The 20,093-nt window shown below is 48.7% G+C and overlaps 1 protein-coding gene across 1 annotated transcript; it reads left to right on the top strand.

Annotated features, from left to right (window-relative positions):
* Window positions 1-5: 5 nt before the first annotated feature.
* RHOV (ras homolog family member V) lies at window positions 6-18,594 on the top strand. Its single transcript, XM_045772466.2, has 4 exons — window positions 6-1,435; window positions 15,031-16,745; window positions 16,942-17,000; window positions 17,194-18,594. Exons 2-4 carry the CDS (start codon window positions 16,538-16,540, stop codon window positions 17,635-17,637), a joined length of 711 nt encoding a protein of 236 aa, XP_045628422.1. The 5' UTR covers window positions 6-1,435; window positions 15,031-16,537; the 3' UTR covers window positions 17,638-18,594.
* Window positions 18,595-20,093: the final 1,499 nt, after the last annotated feature.

Here is a 20,093-nt window from a genome sequence, read left to right as displayed (position 1 = left end):
GGCGGGAGCCGGAAGTGCTGCACAAGTTCTCGGCTTGAGGCGGAGTCTTGGACGCGTCAGAGCTGCATTCGGCCTGGAAGCGGGGCTGGCCCCTCTGGATACAGGCCCTTCCTTCCAGGACCCTGGTGCAGTTCCGAGCTTTGACGCCAGGGGGCAATCCCGGCTTTTTTAGGCCCTTCCCTAAGCGTGCGGCGGAGACCAGCCTCAGCCGCGAAGCCAATCGCTAGTTCCTTTCACGCCCAGGCTTCGCTCCCTCAGACGGACCGCTCAGCCTCGGTGTCCAGCTCCCTCTCCGACCTCTCCAAACAGGCCGCAGCCCTAGGTCTTCAGGAGAACCTGCCGTTCCTCAATGTAATTGCTGCTTGGATCCTACCTTCACAAGACAAAGGCAGTTCTGGCCTCTCTTCTCCCACATTTAGGGGCCCACCAGCTTTCAGGAGGTGACAGAGCTGGTGACCTCGCCAACGGAAACCAAGAACTACCTAACCTGCCTCTAGCCCGCTCCGTACTGGCTCCTCGGTGTGGGGAGAGACAGAAGGGGAGGCAGAAAAGACCAAGCACAGCTAAGGGGTGCCGGACTGCCCCATTCACTCGCTCAGAATAGCGTTGAGCACTTACTTTGCGCCTAGACTTGGGCTGGGTGCTGGAGTCACAGGGATAAGTACAATATCGTCCTTGAAGGTTGTAGACCAGCAGGGACAGTGGACCAGTAAACAGATGCTTAATGCTAGGAAAGGGTTGGATGGATTTGTTCAGAAGCTCACTCCTTCCACAGCTGAGTGCACGCTGTCTGCCAGGCACTGTTCCAGGCTCTGGGGCGGCACGACAGAGAACAAAACGGACCAAAGTCTCAGCCTTCGTGAGGCTTACCCAGGGACATGGCCACAGCGCTGTGGGAGCACAGAGGGGCAAATACCTGCAAAGCCTGGCAGGAACGAGGGACAAGTGACCTGGAAGGCTGGTGGGGAGTCCAAAGCGACCGAACGTGGAGTGAGACTCCGTTTCGTTTCCCTCTTCCAGCCGCCTAGGCCACCCAGACGGAGTCTGTTCCCTTCTGCGGCCCACGGACTCGACCTTGTTAAAGTGGAAGCCTATTGGCCACGGTCACCACCATCCTGGCTTTAACAGGTAGCTTGTGCGTAATGACTAAAAGCGCCCCCTTTTCTCTCAAAAGCGTCCAGGTTTGCACCGTATATTGTGTGGTCCCGCTATTCTTGCTGAACTTCCCTACCAGGCGCAGAGGATTGAACGCTAACCAGCCTCCACGGAGAGTTTTCTGGACCTGGAGTGCCCCTGGCCTGGGACGGGGCAACAACTTAGGCCGTCCAAAGTAACTTTCTTCGGCTCTCGGGTCCCACTTCTCCCGCCCAGAACTTGCAGGAGCAACGCCGCTGTCCTAACCAGGGGCGCTGCCCGGCAGGCTCGGTCTGAAAAGGTAAGATGCCAGAGGTGAGCCGCAGACAAGAGGTTTCCGCCCTGGGAAGAGTGATCCCAACTGGGGAGCTGCCCTGCCCCGTGCAGGAGGCTCCGCCCCAGATCACTCGCCCCACATTAGGGAAATACAAATAGGCCCAGCCTACGGTCGGATAATAATAAAAGATACATTTACTGAGCATCAACAACGTGCCAAGCACCACACTAAGTTCATAATAGTCATTGTTATTTCACTTTACCCTTACCCTAATGCTATGAAGCAGGTACTGCCTTCCTGATGCTCTTAACTGCGGTCTCATCTACAGAAATACTGTAGATGTAATGATACATAGTAGGTCTGTGTTGAAAAGTAAATGAGGTGATCTAGGTGAAAGCTCATTGCTATAGCATAATGTACAACACAGAGCATATGCTCAGGAAACTCAAAATGGGGCTTGAATCTGACAGTCACTCTCCAGTTCATCTCCTCCATGAAGCCTCCCTAGACTACAACTTCCCCATCAGAACTGGTATGGCTTTTATTATCCCGGGCATTTACTGACTCTTAATTAAGAAGCATGGGCATTTTTCTTTGATATAACAGAAACCGATTGTGGAGAATACCTCAAACAAACCTGAGCACAGGAATACTGAAGTGTCTTAGGAAACTCACAGGTGGGGATACAGATCCACCAATTCCTACCTCTTACAGTCTGTGGTAGTTGCCACAAGATAGGTAAGGGCTGACCACTGGGCCAGGGAGAAAGAGGAATCGTGTATGAAAGCAGGTGAATTTGAGCTAAGTCTTGAAGTGCATGCATGATTTCCAAGGGCAAAAAAGAGAAGGCTTTAGGCAGGCGTCAAGAAAACCAAGAGAATAGGCCTGGCAATAGTGTCATTTCGGGGGGCTGGGGAGCTGGAGCATGGGGGAGTAGGGCAGTGTAGGAAATGGGACCAGTTGTGGCCAGATGATGAAATCAATCGAATGGGCCATCAGAAGGTTTTGGTTGGGGGATGAGATCATCTGATGTGGGTTCTAGAAAAATGGGTGGTGACTTGGGTGGAGTCCACATCAGAGAGTATGAGACCTGAGGCAGAAGCAGCAAAGAGGTGAGGGTCCAACCTGGAGAGAGAGTAGACCGGGAAGACTCTGGGGAGACATTTCTGAGGAAGAGCCCACTGCACTTAGTGACAGGTTAGACGTGGGGATGAAGGAAGTGTTCAGGACGACTCCTGGGGAGACGTGGCAGATGGTGCAGTGTCACCATTGTCCAAGATGAGGAAGAGCTGAATGGGGGTGAGGCAGAGGTCACATGATTGAGCACAATCTGGACAATGGCGCCTGAGGCCCCTGCAGGGCGTTTACTCTGAGAGACCCCACATCACGGGGCTGTCATAACTACTAATAAATATTTACCGAACAACTGCATGAATGACTTTTCTCACACTTCCGTTTCTACATTTGTAAAATGAGAAAAATATGCTTGATAGCATTGTGAATATGATAGGATATTATGCAAATCACTCAGCACTATGCCTATACCTAGAAAATACTTGCTACAAGTTAACTAAGGGCGCCAGGGTGGCTCAGTCAGTTAAGCTTCTGCCTTTGGCTCAGGTCATGATTCTGGGGTCCTGGGATCCCTGCTCAGCAGGGAGCCTGCTTCTCCCTCTCCTCCCTGCTCTCCTGCTCTCTCGCTATCTCTGTCTCTCTCTCAAATAAATAAATAAAATCTTTAAAAAAAATACAAGTTAACTATTAGTAGTAATTGTAGAGTGAATGAAGACCCAGACCAAAAGGAGTGATTTAATTGACTTAAGTAATTTGGGTTTTTTTAAGTTTATTTATCTATTTAGTAATCTCTACACCCAACATGGGGCTTGAACTCATAACCCTGAGATCAAGTGTCACACGCTCTCCTGAGCCAGGCAGACACCCCAAATTAGGTTTTTTGTTTTTTTTTTAAACATATTCTTTTTTAGAAGTTTTAGATTTGTGGAAAAAGAAGATAGTGGAGGGTTTCCATGTACCTCACATCCAGTTTCCCTTACTACGAACATCTTACATTAGCATGGCACATTTGTTAAAATTAGTTGATCAATATTGATGAATTATTATTATTTTTTAAAGATGTTATTTATTTGACAGAGAGAAACAGTGAGAGAGGGAACATAAGCAGGGGGAGTGGGAGAGGAAGAAGCAGGCTTCCCACCGAGCAAGGAGCCCGATGCGGAGCTCAATCCCAGGACCCTGGGATCATGACCTGAGCTGAAGGCAGATGCCTAACGTCTGAGCCACCCAGGCGCCCCAATATTGATACATTATTATTAACTAAAGTGTATATTCAGATCTCCTCAGTTTTTACCTACTGTCCTCTTTCTATTCCAGGATTCCATCCAGGATATCACTTTATATTTAGTTGTTATGTCTCCTTAGGCTCCTCTTGACCGTGGCAGGTTTTCAGACTTTCCTTGTTTTTGATGACCTTGACAATTTTGGGGAGTATTGAGCAGGTATTTTGTAGGATGCTCTCTATTGGAATTTGTCCGATATCTCTTTTTCATAATTAGATTGGGGTTATGGGTTTGGGGGAGGTGAAGTACCATTATCATCACATCATATCAAGGCTGTATACCATCAACATGACTCATCACTGTTGATGTTGACCTTGGTAGCGCTTGTCAGATTCTCCACTGTAAGGTTACTCTTCCTCCCCACCTTTTTTAAAAAACATATTTATTTATTTATTTATTTATTTGAGAGAATGAGCCCGTGAGAGAGAGCATGAGTGGAGTGGAGAGGGCAGCAAAGGGAGAGGGAGAAGCAGATTCCCTGCTGAGCAGGGAGCCCCATGCCCCCAAGCGGGGCTGGATCACAATCATGTGACTCCGAGATCGTGACCTGAGCCCAAGGCAGCCACTTAACCGACTGAGCCACTCAGGCGCCCCTCCTCCCCACCTTTCAATACTCTCTTCTTTGGAAGGAAATCTCTACACAGAGCCTGCATGTGAGGGTGAAGTATAAGTCATTTGGAATTCTTTTGCATGGGAGATTTAGGAATTTGTTTTTAATTTTAATTTTTATTTTAATCATCATAATAGATGTATAAGTTTTAAGACAGGGCCATAAGACTCATCAAGGAAACCCATCAGTCCTTTTCCTCATCCCCAGTTAAACTCCATCTGACCTGTCCGTACTCATCTCTCAGTGCTCCAGATGTGCTGATCTAGGGATGTTCCCAGAATGCACCACACCTTGAGACATTTGAGTATTTGGTCTTGAGGGTCTGATCCCTCTGGAAAGACTTTGCTGATATTCCTCCTTTGCCAGGACCGGGGCCCTCCTAGGTGCTCCTCCAGCCTCCTGTACTGTCGCCCATGTTATGATCACCCTGCATTACAATTATCTGGTTGTCGCCCTCTCTCTCTCTGTCTCTTTCTCAGTCCCCGCCACTTCACTCCCTCTTCCCCTTCCCTTCCTCCTCCCTACCCTCCCTCTCTCTGTCCTTCCTCCTATCCCTCTTTCACTTCTCACCCCCTCCCCCTCCTGCCCTTCCCTCCCTTTCCCTGGGGTGACTCTGTATGAGCTCCCTGAGGGCAGGGACAGGTGTGCAGGCACACCCTCTCCTAGGACAGGGCCTGGCACATTGTTAAAATATATCGAAGGAAAAAAGGCCCTCGCTAATGCAGAACACCTCTTCTCAACCCTTTGCAAGAGATTATAAATCTCTTCTTTTCCTATTGGGTTCCCTTCCAAATGTTTCAAACCTATTTGAATGGCCCCAATTTTCAGAAAGCTTTCTCCCCTCCTTGTTACGTTACTGTCATCCCTCATTTCACCGAGTGAATATCAAAACCCCACCCAAGGCATGTGTGGATCCAATCTACCTTCTTTCTTTCTGCCACCTTCTAGGATTATAGCTCCAGTGGTCCCAGAGAAGACACTGAAGGTGAGGGAAGAGAGACACTTTTTTCACTTGTCTATGTGGGAAATGAAAGCATCCTTCAAAGGGCACCTGGGTGGCTTAGTCAGTGGCTGCCTTTGGCAGGGGTCATGATCCTAGGGTCGTGGAATCGAGTCCCGCATCGCGCTCCTTGCTCAGTGGGGAGCCTGCTTCTCCCTCTCCCTCTGCCCCTCCCCCTTCGTGTGCTTTCTGTTTCTCTCTCTCAAACAGATAAATAAAATCTTTAAATCTTTAAAAAAGATTTTTACACAAGGAGGGGGAGCAGTAGAGGGAGAAGGAGAACCAGGCTCCCCGCTGAGCAGGGAGCCCGACTCGGAGCTTGATCCCAGGACCCCGGGATCAGAACCTGAGCCAGAGGCAGATGCTTAACTGACTGAGCCACTCAGGCACCCCTAAATAAATTAAATCTTAAAAAAAAAAAAAGACAAAAAAACCCCAGGCCACCAATACTTAGTGTTGTGAGGTTGTGAACCCATTGCTGGAGGGGATATAAAATGGTGCCTCACGGACACTTACTCTATGAGCCAGCAGTTCCAGGCCTGGGTATTTACCCAAGAGAAAGAAAACATCTGTCCAGACAAAGATTTACACACCAGTATTTATAGCAGCTTTATTCATAATAGCCCCAAACTGGATACAACTCAATGTCCACTGACAAAAGAATAAACAAATAGTGGTACATCTGTACGATGGAATACTATTCAGCAATAAAAAAGAACAAATTGCCCTGACATGCAACGAATCTCAAAAACAGGTTTAGCACAGAAAGCCAGACATCAAAGAGTACAAAGAGTATGCTTCTATTTATTTGAAATTCTAAAACAGGCAAAAATTAAGCTTTAGCAACAGAGAAGCTGATCAGTGTTTGCCCAGGACCTGGTCTAGGGGGTGGAGGATTGACTAGAAAGGGATAAGAAGGAACTTTTTAGGGGAGATGGAAATATTTCATATCTTGATTGTGCCGGTGGTGATGACTCTAGAGGTGGACACATTGGTCAAAACTCACGGAACTATACGCTTTAAATGGGTGCGTCTTTTTTTTTTTAAGATTTTATTTATTTGTTTGAAAGAGAGAGTGAACGAGAGAGAGCACAAACTGGGGGGAGAGGCAGAAGGAGAGGGAGAAGCAGGCTCCCCGCCGAGCAGGGAGCCTGATGCAGGACTCGATCCCAGGATCCTGGGATCATGACCTAAGTCGGAGGCAGACGCTCAACCGACAGAGCCACGCAGGTGCCCCAAAATGTGTGCATCTTCTATGTAATACCTAGATGAAGTTTGATCGCAACTCAAAATTTTAAAAAGACCTCTGACCAAATGTTAGAATGAATGTAATCAGTACTTAATAAGGCAAAAGGTAACAAAACAATAGACAACCTGCTTTGTAACCCATAATCCTCAAGGGGAGCACTGCGAAGAGAGTGGCGTTGGAGCGCAGACCTGGGCTCCACGGTCCTGGCTCTCTCTTAACCAGAGGCCTTGGGCAAGTCACTTCACCTCTATGGAGACTCAGTTTCCTCATCTGTAAAATAAAGGTAATAACAACACCAGGATAGTGGGATGATGACTTCAATAAAAGCTAATTTCTTTTCGGGTTCCCTGTCTGGGTCCCAGAAGACAAAATTCTGAACCTTACCTTACCTGACAAATCTGTATTGTTCATTCTCAGTCAGGGCCATGACTTCATCTGAAAAAATTGCCCTGATCCAGAGAGAAGATAATTATAATAATAGAGCACCCTTGCTGAGCACTCTCTGTGGGCACTATGCAAAGCATTCTCCATAATTCATTTAATTCCCACAACGTTCTCTGGGATAGGTACTCTTGTAACCCCATTTCACAGACAAGGAAACTGGGAGGACAACAGCTAGTAACACAACCTGGATACTAATTCAGGTGCTGTGGCCCAGAGTCCTTGCTCTTGACCATCAAGCAAATTTGTCTCTTGTCGATGAAATTGTAATTTGAGATAAAAGAGGGGAAAGGAATTTGATTTGGAAATACTAGCTCTATATGACTTTAAATGTGAACAAAACCCAGTACCTTTCATATTAGTACTTTCACAAAACAGTGAGTGCTAATTTCATGTTGGTCTGGAAAATCCTGCTCTGTTTCTAGTTCAGTTGTTGTGGTGGTTCTGAAGAGCACGCCGGAACTGTTAACAGGAGTAAAAAAAGAGATCTAGTTGGAGTGACCAGCCCTCCTTATTTTATTTTATTTTATTTTATTTTATTTTATTATTATTATTTTTTTTAGAGAGAGAGAGTGCATGTGAGCAGGGGAAGGGCAGAGGGAGAGGGAGGGAGAGAATCTCAAGCAAGCTCCATGCTCAGGGTAGAGCCCGACACAGGGCTCCGTCTCACAACCCTGAGATCAAGACCTGAGCTGAAATGGAGAGTCAGACGCTTAACAGACTGAGCCACCCAGGTGCCTCCCCCAACCCTCCTAATTTTAGCACTGAAAGTTTGGCATCCCAAGACAACTCTTAGTCCTGGTCGCTCTAGGCCTAGCTGTTCCCCCGTGAAATAAGAGCAGCTCTGGTGCGACCTGATCAGGCTCCTGTCTCCCTTGCCAGCTCATTGCTCAGCTGTCTCTTCCTCAGCCACGCTAATCTAGTTTTAGTTCCAAAATGGACCCCATTCTTTCTCCCTTGGGCTCCATTCCTGCTGTTTCTTCAGGTAGTTTCCAAGTCCCCTCCCCTTTTTTTAGATTTTATATATTAGCGAGAGAGAGCGAAAGAGCACTACTGGGGGGCAGGGAGGGGCAGAGGGAGAGGACAAAGCAGACTCCCCATTGAGCAAGGAGCCCAATGCAGGACTCTATCCCAGGACCCAGAGATCATGACCTAAGCCGAAGGCAGACATGTAACCGACTGAGCCACCCAGGCGCCCTGTTTCCAGGCCCTTTTTGCTTGGTTTACACTCATTCCAAATCCCAAACAGACTGATGAAGTTCCACAGGTACACACCGGGATGACCACACCAGGCGTTAAAATACCCAGCTCCCTGAGTGTGCCCCACCCGGTCACTCCTGCCCAGGATCTAGCCACTAAGGGGTTAATGTCGGGCACAACCTAGTCTTCTGAAAAGCTGCTACAGCACAGGGACTAGCATCTTTCTGAGGCTATACCAGTTGCTAAAGAATTTAGATATCCCTATTTACAAGTGTGTAAAATGCTAGTTTACATAAACAATGCCAAGAAGAGAATTTGGAGCTATAGGATTATTCACTGAATGTTTACTGGGCTCTCTTTCTGCAAAGTTGCTGATGTTCATCATTATCATCATTATCATCAAAGGATAATACATGCTCTAAGGTTAACCACGGCGACGTGAATGGACCTCAGTGGTATCAGGCCCCAGCTTCTGTTCTAGAAGACGCTTTGGGCAGTGGAGCCAGTTTTGGGAGGAGAAGCAACTAAGGATTTGGCTGGACCTGGGGCCCAGCCATTTAGACAAGTGCTGTGGCCTCAGGGAAGGATCGTGGGCTGCCCACCAGTATTTTTTTTAAAGATTTATTTTTAAAGATTTTCTTTATTTATTTGTCAGAGATAGAGGACAAGCAGGGGGAGTGGCAGGCAGAGGGAGAAGCAGGTTTCCCACTGAGCAAGGAGTCTGATGCGGGACTCAATGCCAGGACCCTGGGATCATGACCTGAGTCGAAAGCACCGACTGAGCCACCCAGGCGCCCCATGAAGTGCTTTCTGTAGTATTCGCACATCAGCATATCCCCAAACCAGTTCTTTCAGAGCCCCAAGGCCAAGCACAATGAGGGGAAGTGACATGGAAATAATCAGACTTTTATTTGTTTATTTACTTGAGAGAGAGAGAGAGCACACACATGCGTGTGAGCAGGGGGAGGCACAGAGGGAGAAGGAGAAGCAGGCTCCCTGCTGAGCAAGGAGCCCGATGTAGGACTTGATCCTAGGACCCTGGGATCATGACCTGAGCTGAAGGCAGATGCTTTAACCAACTGGGCTACCCAGGCGCCCCTGATTCCATGTTTTATTTTTATTTATTTATTTATTTATTTATTTATTTATTTATTTATTTATAAAGATTTTATTTTATTTATTTGACACAGAGACAGCCAGTGAGAGAGGAACACAAGCAGGGGGAGTGGGAGAGGAAGAAGCAGGCTCCCAGCGGAGGAGCCCGATGTGGGGCTTGATCCCAGAACACCGGGATCACGCCCTGAGCGGAAGGCAGACGCTTAACGACTGAGCCACCCAGGCGCCCCATGATTCCATGTTTTAATATACATCCTTCATATAAGACTCTCTTTTATTCTACCTGTACACATTTTAATATTTGGGCTCAAACTGTTTATATAATTCTGTATCATTTAATATTATCTTTTAGCATTTCCCCATGTCATTGAAAATTCTCTTAAGGATCATTTGCGGGGCTGGAGGTATACTCTAACTGGAGGATGTGGGATGTGGGGTAGAGACTCAGACACTATCCAGTGGATAACAGGGATTCATTATAGGCTTTGAGTGAGAGTGTGACCGAATAAATTTTCTGACTTAGGAAATGTACAAGACAAAGATGGGAGGCAGGTAGGAGGTGATTATTGTGGCAAAGGATGCCAAAAGGAAGGGGGGTGTCCAGTACTTTAAAGAAAGGACTAAGGGTATGACTGGGTGGCTCAGTCGGTTAATCGGCTGCCTTCGGCTCAGGTCATGACTTCAGGGCCCTGGGATGGAGCCCCATGTTGAGCTCCGCGCTCAGCAGGGAGTCTACTTGTCCCTCTCCCTCTGCCTTTCCCCAGCCCTCTGCTTGTGCTTGCTCTCTCTCAAATGAATGAATAAAATCTTAAAGAAAAGAAAAGAAAAAGAAAGGACTGAGGACTGAAGAAGGAGAGGAAGGAGTCCAAATGTTTGGAGACTATTTAGTTCCAATTCCTTCCAGTTCATTAGCTTGAGAGACTCATGCTGCCATTGTCAGAAATAAAAAAAGTTAAGAGGGGAGTCCTTTTTAAAAATTTTTTTAAATATTAAAAAAAAGATTTTATTTATTTATTTGAGAAAGAGAGAGAGGGAGCATGGACCAGAGGGTGGGGCAGAAGGAGAGAGAGAAGCAGACTCCACACTGAGCAGGGAACCCAGTGCAGTGCAGGGCTCGATCCCAGGACCCTGAGATCAAGACCTGAGCCAAAGGCAGATGCTCAACCAACTGAGCCACCCAGGCGCCCCTATTTTTTTAAGTTTATTTATTTATTTTTTGGTAATCTCTACACCTAACTTGGGGCTTGAACTCAAGGCCCTGAGATCAAGAGTAGCCAGCCAGACGCCCCAAGTGGAGAGTCCTTTTAGATGAACTTTTTAAGTTTCAACTCCTGCAGGCCTTTAAAAAATACTGGCCAGGGCTTGAGTGCAAGGTCTTGATGGGGGGCAACAGCAGTTGGGATTAGTGAGAAGTAGAGGAGGTGGAGAGAAAGACAGGGAGAAGCCGAGGCTAAGGCAGAGTTAGGGGTAGGATGCAGGGCAGGGCAGAAGCCTGAGCCTCGGGACACAGAGAACATGGACAACACGGATGGGGTTGGGCTGGAGGGTTGGCTAGCCGGATCCTGTCCCGGGGTGGTCGGGGGGCGGACACCATGAAGCCAGCTCAGCCCAGGCCGCTGAGTTTGCCACCAACTCCCTCCCAGGATGCAAGCACACCAAGCAGAGAAACCAGTTAAAAACCAATTAACTGGGCAGTCTATTGTACCAGTAGTAGTAGCAGTAGTATGTTGGTAAATAAGTGGTGTTTTCCCCAGCTTTACTGAGGTATGACTGACAAAGAAACAAAGTGTGTGGGTTTTTTTTTTTTAAGCTTATTTATTTATTTATCTGACAGAGAGAGAGCCAGCCAGCGAGAGAGGGAACACAAGCAGGGGGAGTGGGAGAGGAAGAAGCAGGCTCATAGCGGAGGAGCCTGATGTGGGGCTCAATCCCAGAACCCTGGGATCACGCCCTGAGCTGAAGGCAGACGCTTAACGACTGAGCCACCAAGGCACCCGAGAAATGAAGTGTTAAATGTACAATTCTTTCTTGGGGCTCCTTCTGAGTGGCAGGCCTGACTTGGAGGCCTTGGCGCGGAGTATGCCCGGGAACTGGAGAAAGACTGCTCGGGGTGCATTTCTCTTCCAAAGAGCCTGCATGCTGACCTTGTGAGTACGTGCTACCCCACAACCAGTGTTTTTTTTGTTAACATGCTTTTCAGCAGTAGGAAAGTCACGATGGTGGGGTAGGGACAGATTGGTTTGGTTTCCTCTCATTGAGGTTTTGCAGTAGGTATCCCAACATATGCAGTAATTTTTTTTTTTAATGATTTTTTATTATATTATGTTAGTCACCATACAGTACATCCCCGGTTTCCGATGTAAGGCTCGATGATTCATTAGTTGTGTATAACACCCAGTGCACCATGCAATACGTGCCCTCCTTACTACCCATCACCGGTCTATCCCATTCCCCCACCCCCCTCCCCTCTGAAGTCCTCAGTTTGTTTCTCATAGTCCATAGTCTCTCATGTTTCATTCCCCCTTCTGATTACCCCCCCTTTCTTTATCCCTTTCTTCCCGTACCGATCATCCTAGTTCTTATGTTCCATAGATGAGAGAAATCATATGATAGTTGTCTTTCTCTGCTTGACTTATTTCACTTAGCATTATCTCCTCCAGTGCCGTCCATGTTGCAGCAAATGTTGAGAACTCGTTCTTTCTGACAGCTGAGTAATATTCCATTGTATATATGGACCACAACTTCTTAATCCAGTCATCTGTTGAAGGGCATCTCGGCTCCTTCCACGATTTAGCTATTGTGGACATTGCTGCTATGAACATTGGGGTGCATATGGCCCTTCTCTTTACTACGTCTGTATCTTTGGGGTAAATACCCAGTACCAACATCAACATATGCAGTAATTTTAAATAAGACAAGGGAACAACAGAAATGCCTAAGAACTTGACCACACCTGAGGGTGAACCTGTTAAGTGTCCCTCACTTACTAGCTTCTTTAATGTTGGGCGAGTCCCCTAGATGCTCTGGGATCCGGTACACTCACCCTCTTCCCCAGCCATCTCACTTGGCTTCCTATAAGACAGGGAAACTAAAGCACTTCGATAAGTCTAAGTCCCATACACCTGTGTTGAACATTTTGGGAACAAAAGGTTATTACTTCCATGCTTCAATGTCAGGGCCATGTTTTAGTCTTTTGGGTGTTTTCTCTTCTTTCTTTCTTTCTTTTTAAATAAACGATTTTAGAAGTTTACATTTGCAGAAAAATCGAGACGATAATTTCCATATACCTCCAACAGGTTCCCCTGTGATGAACATCTTACATTACATGGTTGTATTTGTCACAATTAATGAACCATCACTGCTACATTATTATTAATTAAATTCATATTTTATTCAGAATTCCTCAGTTTTCCCCTAATGTCCTCTTTCAGCCCCAAAATCCTATCCAGCACACCACGGTACTTACGTTCAGTTGCCATTCTCCTCAAGCTCTTCTTGACTCTTGGCAGTTTTTCAGACTTTCCTTGTTCCTGATGACCTTGACAGTTTTTTTTTTTTTTTTAAGATTTTATTTATTTGACAGAGATAGAGACAGCCAGCGAGAGAGGGAACACAAGCAGGGGGAGTGGGAGAGGAAGAAGCAGGCTCCTAGCGGAGGAGCCTGATGTGGGGCTCGATCCCAGAACGCCGGGATCACGCCCTGAGCCGAAGGCAGACGCTTAACCGCTGTGCCACCCAGGCGCCCCTGCCTTGACAGTTTTGATGAGTACTGGGCAGGCAATTCATAGACTGTCTCTCCAATGGAACTTTTCTGACGTTTTTCTCATGATTAGACTGGCGTTCTAGTAGGGAAGACCACAGAGGAAAAATGCTATTCTCACTACATCATACCAGCGGTACAGACTATCAACTTGTCCTATCGGCCTTGACCTTCACCGTGATCACCTGCTTGAGGGAGTGTTTGTCAGGATTCTCCTCTGTGAAGTTACTCTTTCTCCCCCCACCTTTTTCATACTGTTCTCCTTGGAAGGAAGTCACTATACACAGCCCACACTTAAGGAGTTGGGGGTTATGCCCCTCCTCGAGGTTCTACACACATTATTTGGAATTCTCCACAGGAGATTTGCCTATGATTGCCTGCTTATTTGTGTATTCAGTCATTTATTGATATCAGGATAGACTTGTGGATATTTATGTTATCCTTTGGGTTGTAATCCAACTTCTTAATTTTGTTGCTCAAATTGTTCCAGATTTGGCCTTTGGAAGCTCTTTCAGTTAGTTGGCTCTGTGTCCATTTGATGTACCTCCGTCTTCCCATTGTTTCGTTTAGGACTTCCTTACTTTCTGTACCACAGAATGCTCCAGGCTCATCTTGTATATTTCCTGCTCTGGTCCTTGAATCAAACATTTCTCTAAGGAGAATGTTAGGGCCAAGTTTTAATCTTAGCAAATGTGTGTCTGCCTGGAAGTTAGGACAGATGATCTGTCAGGTGGGCAGGAGTAAGACTCAACCCACCATTAGGAGGGGACTTTCCCAGCAGAAGCAGCTACAATTCCAAGTCCTTAGCTGAGAAACAGGTGACTCACCAGCTCCCAGGGTTGTCTCCACCCTCCCCTTCTTGCTAACAAGACTGTCCCTAAACCAGCTTAGACAGAGGGACCTAGGTCAGAAAAAAGTGTCCCCACCCATGGGGCCTGTCACAGGCCAAGTCAGGGCTTTTCCCCATGCCAGCAGACACCTCCCCCCATTTGTGTATTATTTATATATACCCTTCGTACCTGCAGAAAGGATTAAACAAGATTACCCTCAAATTTACAGCTACAATAGAACTATTATTAAAATTTGGGTAGGGGCGCCTGGGTGGCACAGCGGTTAAGCGTCTGCCTTCGGCTCAGGGCGTGATCCCGGCGTTATGGGATCGAGCCCCACATCAGGCTCCTCCGCTATGAGCCTGCTTCTTCCTCTCCCACTCCCCCTGCTTGTGTTTCCTCTCTCGCTGGCTGTCTCTCTCTCTCTGTCAAATAAATAAATAAAATCTTTAAAAAAAAATTTTGGGTAAAAGGATAAGCGTTCTGTGAAGAAAAGCCTCTAGGGGTGTGTGTGTGTGTGTGTGTGTAGTAATTTTGTCCCAGACACCTGGTTCCCTGAATCACAGATTGCTAGCACCAAGAAGGGCTTTCAGAAATAAACAGGCTTCACCTGTCATTTTATAACGCTAAGATGGATCAAGTAATTTCTCGGGAGTCACAAAGCTAATGAGCCGAAGAACTAGGAATACTAGGACCGGTCTCCTGATATACAGGTCTTTTCAAATCCCCATTCTTGCCTCACTTCCAGGAAAGCAAAAAGAACAGCTTTTGGACCTCCTTGGGGATACAATGGCAAGACAACACTTTAGGGCCTCTTCCATTTGCTAGATGAATAAACTTATGTGGATCTGAGAAGTCTTTGGGGCTATAATCAGGGATTATTAGTATCCCCAGATATTTGGACGTAGGGAAAGTAGGATGTAGACATTGTGATATAGAAGTGGATATTGGAGATGATCTTACCATTTCCCACAGACAAAATTTTAACGGTTAAATCAGCAACTTTCTAGGTGTTTTCTTCAATTTTTTAAAAAAGATTTTATTTATTTGACACAGAGAGAGACATCGAGAGAGGGAACACAAGCAAGGTGAGTGTGAGAGGGAGAAGTAGGCTTCCTGCTGAGCAGGGAGCCTGACGTGGGGTTTGATCCCAGGACCTTGGGATCATGACCTGAGCCAAAGGCAGATGCTTAACAACAACTAAGCCACCCAGGCGCCCCTGCCCTTAATTTTTGACAAGGAAGGAAGGCAGGAAAAAGGAGGGAAGGAAAAATAAAAATCAGGGATCCTGAGACTTTTTCTAAGAGATTTAGAGATTTGGATTTATTCATTTTTATACTACCAATTGTTTAAGAATTAGGATTATCTCTTTTCTTTAATATTTACTGCCTCCTCCCCTCCCAACACTCTCCCTGCAACAACTCAAGAATGAGGTACTTTCAATGATCTTTGTACAGGCTGAGATGAAAGACTGGCTTGGAATTCAGAGAAAGGATCCTGGGCCTGGTGTCACTTGGTGTCTCTGCAAAAAAGAGATGAAATTAGCTCTCTTGGGTGACCTTCCTAGAACCACCTGGCATATCTTGTCTCAGTCTGTCAGCTCCTTCTGGGGCAAGGACAATGGGCGGCCCAGAACAGCATCAGCAAATAGGTAATTGCTATGTGCTTTTGATGATAATGATGACGATAATATTAGGGACTTTGGGGATTTAGAAGATACTCAAATGGAGAATTGTCCTTGGTGATCCTCTCCAGCTAGATTCTCCAGCACCCCAAATTCCTTTGGCCAGGTATAGTGAAGGTGTTTAAGGCCTGCCTCCAGGCCTAATCTAGAGGAAGTTCTTCTCTGGAAGTACAGTAAATTCCTGCTTGATGTGATCATGCTTGAGTTTATCTTCTGTCTCTTTGTAATTTGTATTTTTTTTAAGATTTTATTTTGAAGTAATCTCTAAGTAACCCAGCATGGGGCTTGAATTTACAACCCTGAGATCAAGAGTTGAATGCTTTAAGGACTGAGCCAGCCTGGTGCCCCCCACCCCGATCTATATATTTTTAAAAATCATTCTTTAATTAAGAAAATTATTATCCAGACTTTCATACTCCTGCAAACATATATCTAGTTTTTTGCTTTATTTTGAACAAAGGTTTAATATGAACAAGCTGCATTATGTGTGCTGCAACTTCCTTCTTCCCCCTAACAAGCAATCCCGGATAGCTTTCTCTGCCAAGATACCTAGATCTGCCTCATTTTGGCGATTCTTTGTCCTTGTACCTCCGTGATCCTCTGAGCGCCAGTTTTCGTTCTGCCTCTTCCTCTCGGCTTTGTGATTGCCTGGCCTCATGGGGTGCACTGCGGATGGAGGCGGGGCAGGAGGACCGGCGGGTGGGCGGGGTCCGAGGCCGCTCGGGACATGCAGATGAGGTGGGCGGGGCCCCCACATATACTCTGGGTTAGCGGCGGGCCGGGGTGCCGGGCCTTGGAGGAGTCAGTCGGAGGCGGCCTGCGGAACCTGCTTCCCAGAGCACAGCGGAGCCTGGTCCCGGGCTGCCCCCGGAGCGGGCCATGCCCCCGCGGGAGCTGAGCGAGGCCGAATCGTCCCCGCTCCGGGCCCCGACCCCTCCCCCGCGGCGGGGCAGCGCGCCCCCGGAGCTGGGCATCAAGTGCGTGCTGGTGGGCGACGGCGCCGTGGGCAAGAGCAGCCTCATCGTCAGCTACACCTGCAATGGGTACCCCGCGCGCTACCGGCCCACAGCGCTGGACACCTTCTCCGGTACGTTCAACGGCCCGGGCGGCCGCGTGGCTGGGGGTGGGGTTGTGCACCCGTGGGCTGGGGCCGGCGCGGGGGCTGGAGGGCAAGGGAGCCCCCCGGGAGGGAGGCGGGAGCAGGCCCCGAGGTGGCGCTGGTGAGGTCCGGTGGGGCCCAGGACGCTCTTCCTAACTCGCTGTCCCCCGCCCTGACCCTGCAGTGCAAGTCCTGGTGGATGGAGCGCCGGTGCGCATTGAGCTTTGGGACACAGCGGGACAGGTGAGAAGCTGAGGGCGACCTTTAATGGTCTGGGAGAAGGTGGGCTGGAGGCTGGGAGGACCCTAGATGGATAAGGAGTGGAGAAGGTCTTGGGCCCTTCTGAGTCTCAGGTCTGCAACCCCAGGTGACAATCAGATTCCCATTACTTGTGGCAGGGAATCACCCTGCTAATGATCAGGCCTTCCCATCCTAGGAAGATTTTGACCGCCTTCGCTCCCTCTGCTACCCGGATACCGATGTCTTCCTGGCCTGCTTCAGCGTGGTGCAGCCTAGCTCTTTCCAGAACATCACGGAGAAATGGCTGCCCGAGATCCGCACTCACAACCCCCAGGCACCCGTGCTGCTGGTGGGTACCCAGGCCGACCTGAGGGACGATGTCAATGTACTGATTCAGCTGGACCAGGGGGGCCGGGAGGGCCCTGTCCCCCAACCTCAGGCTCAGGGTCTAGCTGAGAAAATCCGAGCCTCCTGCTACCTCGAGTGCTCCGCCTTGACGCAAAAGAACTTGAAAGAGGTGTTTGACTCGGCTATTCTCAGTGCCATTGAACACAAAGCCCGGCTGGAGAAGAAACTGAATGCCAAAGGTGTGCGTACCCTTTCCCGCTGTCGCTGGAAGAAGTTCTTTTGCTTTGTTTGAACAGCCATGGCAGCTAGGGAGTAGTAGGCATTAAGACCACAGACTTCTGGAAACTGGGGCCTTTGAGGGGGATACTGGCAGGGCCAGGCCGCCCCATAGGACTCAGTTCCATCCAAACACTGTGAGGACACAGGCCTCTAACTGCCCACTCTAATATGCAAGGGGCTCTGATTTGGATTTCTGTGGTCAAGGCTCACAGAGAAATCCCAGCACTTTGATTTTCGTGGGGTGGTCCTCACAGTGTCAGCCACCTCCAAGCAGTTTGGGATCCAATTCCCAGTTTCTTATCATGAGCCCTCAGGTTAGCCTGGCTGAATTATTATCCCTTGTGGTGGTCCCCCACCTTGGCACAGGGTGGGGAGGAAGAGCCAGGCATTTTGGAGGGCAGCAGGGTGTCCAGCCCTGATTTAGAGAGAAGTTCGGGATGGACTGGGTAAGACAGAGGTCAAGGAGAGACTGAAAGGGAGCAGAAAGTGAGGCCTTGGAGCCTTGGGACAGGAGGCAGGCTGGTGAGGAAGCAAGTCAGAGGGCTACGTTTGGAAGGAGGAAGAGCAAGGAGAGCAGAAAAGTTGGGCAGCTGAGGAGCAAGGGTGACACCTGGGCTGCCCTCTGCCCCCAGGGCCCAGGAGGGCGGGGCTGGTCCCTGGGAAGAACTGGGACTCAGGGCTCCCTAGGCACTGCCCAAACTGGCTGGGCCAGGAGCAGGGCAGGAAGTGAGAGGCAAGGCCCAGCAAGAGGAGGGGGAGGAGCTGCGACCTAGAGCCTGGAGGAAGAAGGGGCTGGGGTCACCTTTCTCCAAGGCCACAGCCTAGAAGGTAGAGTAGTACAGAGTCAACAAATAAAGCCTTAAGTTTCTGAAGCTGCTGTCTCTGTGTCATTTCCTGGAGCTGTGTGCCCATTGCCCTCTCAGAGCCCTCTTCAAGGCCCAGCAACAGGGATAGGTAGGTTGGGCACTGAAGGACTGAGGCCAGACTGACAGGTGGGGGCTGGACTAGATGAGACAGTGTGATGGGAACTGGACTGGGGGGGGCAGGTCTGGGGCTCCCCACTTGGGGCTTAGCCGGTTCCCAGGAGAGCTAGCGTGGGAAGCAGCCTAGGAACGGGTTTCCCCAGGTGTCAGCGCCAGAGCTGCTTTCCCATGACCTCACCAGGCGGGTGTTGCCCCTCCCCTCTGCCCCTCCTTTCTAGAGCACCTCGTTCATTGCTGGGGCTCTGGGGTAATGCTGGGCCCTCTAAACCTTCCTGCTCTGATCCTCCCAACTGTCTGCAGGGTCTTGGGGTGGGGGGCCACCTGGTTCGGAGCCCGAGCATGAAGGGACTCCATACAGCCTAAACCTCAACCACTGGCTAAACTCCTGGGTTAAGCTGTTTGGACCTAGGCTTTGGTCTTGGCACTCAAAGTCCACATAAGGACCGACTGAAGGTCAAGGTGCCGGTTGTCAATAATTTAAATAGAAGCTTGGTCCCAGAAATCCTGTAAAGAGAGGGTTTGTTGGGTGAGCAGGGATCCAGAGAACATTCCCTGGAATTGGAGCTGGAAGGAATTTTAGAGGGCACTTTGGAGGAAAAAACACACTTTATTTTACCCATAAGGAAAGAGCCCCAGAGAAAAAAGGTAGTATTTCAAATGAGGTATTATTACCAAGTAGCTGTAAGAGCACTTTGCGAACTCTAGAGTTCTGTACGCATGTGGGTAAAGGTTATTCTTTTGGAGAGGTATTTCTAAGGCACACCTGGGACACCTGCTAGGTAACTGCAGGGCCAGGTGAGTGCGAACCCTGTCCCAGACCAGCTGCCTCTGCAGGAAGTAACAGCTGCCTGGGTATGAGAAAGAGCAGGGCCGAGGGACAGAAATCCTAGCCAAGTGAAACCTGAGATAATCCCCAAATTTAGTTTTAGCCAAGACTGTCCAGCTCCCGTCCCACTAGGGCCCATCCCCCAGAGCTCCAGCCATCTCGTCTTCCTTTGTCCCCTCGCCCCTGAGGTAGAGGGGCTGGAGCTGCACCACTGCAGCCAGGTCCTGGGGGGAAGGTCTCACACCCCAGCTCCACAGCCTATTTTACCTCAACCCAGCCCAACACACTACCCCCTGCCCAGGGGGAGAGACCTGGGTTCAAGTTCAGACTCTGCCATCAACCATGACCTCAGGCAAATAATTTTCCTTCAGTGTGCCTCAGTTTCCTCATTTGCAAAATGAAAGACTTGGAATTCTGGATTAGAGGTTGTCAAACTGCTTCAGGGGGCCTTAGAGGTGCCATGAGTAGGGGGCGGAAGTCTAAAGGCCATCTCTGAGGCTCCCCACTTCCGGCTTCTTCCTTGATTCTCTGATGGTCCCAGCACATCCATGTCACTATGTTTCCTCTTCTGCTGGGTCACTGAGCCTGGTCAGCACCCCTCTCAGCCTTGCCCTCCCCATCCCTGCCCCTGCTGCACTCCATCCACTTCCTCTGGGGCTG

The sequence above is a fragment of the Ursus americanus genome, chromosome 36 (genome assembly GCF_024610735.1).
Source record: "Ursus americanus isolate L20-20 chromosome 36, mUrsAme1.1.p, whole genome shotgun sequence".
In the NCBI taxonomy this organism is placed as follows: domain Eukaryota; kingdom Metazoa; phylum Chordata; class Mammalia; order Carnivora; family Ursidae; genus Ursus; species Ursus americanus.
The sequence above is the reverse complement of the archived record's forward strand: the minus strand, read 5'-3'. Positions and strand labels throughout refer to the sequence as shown.

What these genes read in the sequence shown, in the direction of transcription:
- RHOV (XM_045772466.2), top strand. Translation starts at nt 16,538, where the DNA reads ATGCCCCCGCGGGAGCTGAGCGAGGCCGAATCGTCCCCGCTCCGGGCC. An exon ending in AGCGCTGGACACCTTCTCCG is followed by an intron (nt 16,746 to 16,941) that starts GTACGTTCAACG and finishes CTGACCCTGCAG; the next exon opens with TGCAAGTCCTGGTGGATGGA. An exon ending in TTTGGGACACAGCGGGACAG is followed by an intron (nt 17,001 to 17,193) that starts GTGAGAAGCTGA and finishes TTCCCATCCTAG; the next exon opens with GAAGATTTTGACCGCCTTCG.